Source organism: Lactuca saligna, chromosome 7 (assembly GCF_052625555.1).
Source record: "Lactuca saligna cultivar CGN05327 chromosome 7, ASM5262555v1, whole genome shotgun sequence".
In the NCBI taxonomy this organism is placed as follows: Eukaryota; Viridiplantae; Streptophyta; class Magnoliopsida; order Asterales; family Asteraceae; genus Lactuca; species Lactuca saligna.
The window spans coordinates 179,806,162-179,809,279 of NC_136423.1; the positions used below are offsets into that span (position 1 = coordinate 179,806,162).

The window sequence follows — 3,118 nt, forward strand, 5'->3', positions numbered from 1 at the left end:
TCTTAATTGAATCGAAATAAAAATGAAAACTAAAGATAAAAGATATTTTGATTTCACCCATAAACAAACTGATAAACACTTTGAATAAAAAAAACTCCTACAACCCCTTATTAGAAACTCTAGCTTTGCTCAAAAATATTTAAATGATATATTTTTTTTCCAAATCAAATCAAGAATTTTGTCATGTGAACACTAAAAATTAACTCTTTAAAAAGTTAAAATTACATTCCAAACGTATCCAACGTATCTATTCAACTTTGAATAACCACAAATAATGCCTTGAAAAGAGGTTTGAGGAAAAAACGAATACGATGAATGTGTCTACCTCATAAATTTGGCTTGTATTTTACTTTGCCCCCTATCGTTTTCCAATGTCAAAGAGATGCTTCACGCCTCTTTATATACCTTTGTTTTTTTTCTCCCAAAGGGATAACACTAAAGTAAATGCAACCTCCTTTTCTTTTTTAAATTTAATTATTATCAACGCCTACATTATTCCTACCCATTTTTTCATTTCTCATATTATAATTTATATTAATACCCCCTCCAAATCTCCAATAAATAAAAAAACAAGTGGTCACAATGACAAATGCATGTCATCTTAGATAAAGTATTTTTTTCTTTTACTGAGTTAAATATTTAATCTAAATAGATATAAATGATGTCTTGTTTTGTATTCAACATGGATATTCTAACTTAAGGGGTCAAGTCAGAAAATCTAGAATAATAGGTTAAGACAACAATTATTTACCTAATTTTCATCCAAATCCACACCAATATTGTTGAATTTAACTTGTAAATAAGTTAATAATAAAAAAAAGAAAGACACCTCCTAAATTAAAACAAAGAGAAATTATTTTTTCCTTTCTATCTTTTCTTATACATTTTGGATAAATACAAATGTCAAGATCAATTGCAAAACTTAAAGAGAGTTAGTAAATTCCGCATGTTATTTTATTTAAATAAAAATATGATTTTTCTATAATTTATAGAGTACGATAATAAAATATTTGTTAATTTTTAAATTGGGTCAATCAAATTATACACGAACTTTAATAAGTCCTTTTTATAATTCTTGATAATATAAACGTTAAAGAAAAAAGTGAAAAAGAACAATAAAATGAGAGTGGGGTCAAATACGGACATTTGGGAGGCTTCCACTGCACCTTTGCACTTTCCTGTTCCCACGTTGACATCACCACACCTATCTTCCCAATACCTCTCTATGATCCCTATCTCCTTTAATCATATCAGAATTTAATCTCATAATAAATAATAACAATAATAAAATAAACATATTTGCTCATTCGATTAACACTATTGAAACATTGAACAACAAAAATGGCTACAATTTGTTAGTTTTCTTGAAACTATTTGTCATTGTAATATTGAATTGAAGAAAAGAAAAAAAAAAAAAAAAAAAAGGTTTAATTATCAGGACAAGTTCACATGAACACTGATGTTCTTTGTGGATTTACAAACAGGACAAATGTTAACAGAGGAAGCACATACTGTGCAAAGACAGAGATGCCTGCAAGGAAGAAGCAACACGCATGATTCTTCCTGACCACATTTCTTGCACAATCTGTTGTTGTTGCTACTGCTACAATCATCATTCATGTTGTTATGATTATTATCATGATGATGACCGATTCGTTGTTGCTGTTGTTGTTCTTCGTTGTTGCTTTCGCAGCATGATTGTGCGTCTTCGGCGTCGTCTACACACGCCGCCGTGCTACGGTGGCGGAAATCGTCATGGACGACTTGTTCGAGGACTTGTTTCAAGTTGCTGCGTAATGCGTTTGCTGTTGCTTCGTTTGTTTGAGCTAATTCTCTCCAGATTTGATTCTCGACACATAGGGATTTCACTTTCTCTTCTAATGCCCAATTTAATTTCGCGATCTTCACGATTTCTTCTTCTTTTGCTCTTAATCTCTTCGAGATTCCTTCCTCTACTGCTGCTATTAATCTCCTTGAATTTCTTTTTCTTCTCTCTTCGACATCGAGTCTCACTTTCTCAGTCTGCGAAAATCAACAATTTAGCAAACACGTTCGAACAAAAACACTTGGAAATTAAAACCGAATGAGACAGTTAAGATTATTACATGATGAGCGATGAATTGATCGATCTCTAATTGTTGTTGTTGGATCTGTAAAGAGATGTCCTCTCCGAGAAACGTATAGGCTCCACAACTCTCCATTTGATTGCGATTCATGTTGTGACTGTTAACGAAGGAAAGCAAGGTATTGATATCAGAAGAATCCCGAGCTCGCTTTCTAGAAATTACAGGAAGACTGCAAGTGAGGCCACTCTCGGATTTCAGATTAGCAGTATTCGCCGGAAGAGGGTTCATCGAATCGGTAAAACCAGAGCAGAACATCGCAGTGGTTGTGGTGGGGAAAGGATGACCACCAATTCCGTAACCTAAAGGGCCATTAATACCGTTTCCTTGATTATCAATGGCGTTAGTTATCATCATTTGAGGATGGTAAAGACTATGCTGACTTGCCTCAACAGCCATGAATAATGTATTTCAAAGCTTTTTCTTCGTGTTCTACCTTTGATTCAGCTTGCAAAGTAATAATAAGTATTGTGTGTTGAGAGAGAAAATGAGAAGGCAGAGAAGCATGCAAATGTAGCGTAGGTGAGAAAGGCTTTCGGTGGGGGGTTTTATTGGAGAGGAGAGTTTGATATAGGAGAGAGAAAATTATAATATACGAAATTATTAAAATATTTGTTTTGAGTTTGATTTATGAGATAGAAAATTATAATATACGAAATTATTAAAATATTTGTTTTGGTTGGAATATATATATATATATATATATATATATATATATATATATATATATATATATATATATATATATATATATATATATATAGAGAGAGAGAGAGAGAGAAAGATTCTGTTAAGATTCAAAATAAAACAAACATCCTGAGATTCACCCCAGCCACATAATTTACATCTGTCACTTTAACCCTCCGGTATATCGATACGGTAAGTCACTTATAATCATAAATGATTATGTAGTATCGCCCGTTCATTTTACCTCTGCCACTTTCTCCACCACTACAACTGCCACGACCACTACCACTACCACCACCTCTGCCACC

General features: G+C 32.7%; 1 protein-coding gene across 1 annotated transcript; it reads right to left on the reverse strand.

Moving 5' to 3' along the window:
- Positions 1-1,285: 1,285 nt before the first annotated feature.
- Positions 1,286-2,658, reverse strand: LOC145006275 (putative BOI-related E3 ubiquitin-protein ligase 3). Its single transcript, XM_078965368.1, has 2 exons — positions 2,106-2,658; positions 1,286-2,022 (listed from the first exon to the last, which is right to left on the reverse strand). Exons 1-2 carry the CDS (start codon positions 2,520-2,522, stop codon positions 1,435-1,437), a joined length of 1,005 nt encoding a protein of 334 aa, XP_078821494.1. The 5' UTR covers positions 2,523-2,658; the 3' UTR covers positions 1,286-1,434.
- Positions 2,659-3,118: the final 460 nt, after the last annotated feature.

Coding starts and splice junctions, on each gene's coding strand:
- LOC145006275 (XM_078965368.1), bottom strand. CDS start 2,522: ATGGCTGTTGAGGCAAGTCAGCATAGTCTTTACCATCCTCAAATGATG. Junction 2,023..2,105: donor ATCAATTCATCGCTCATCAT/GTAATAATCTTA, acceptor TGATTTTCGCAG/ACTGAGAAAGTGAGACTCGA.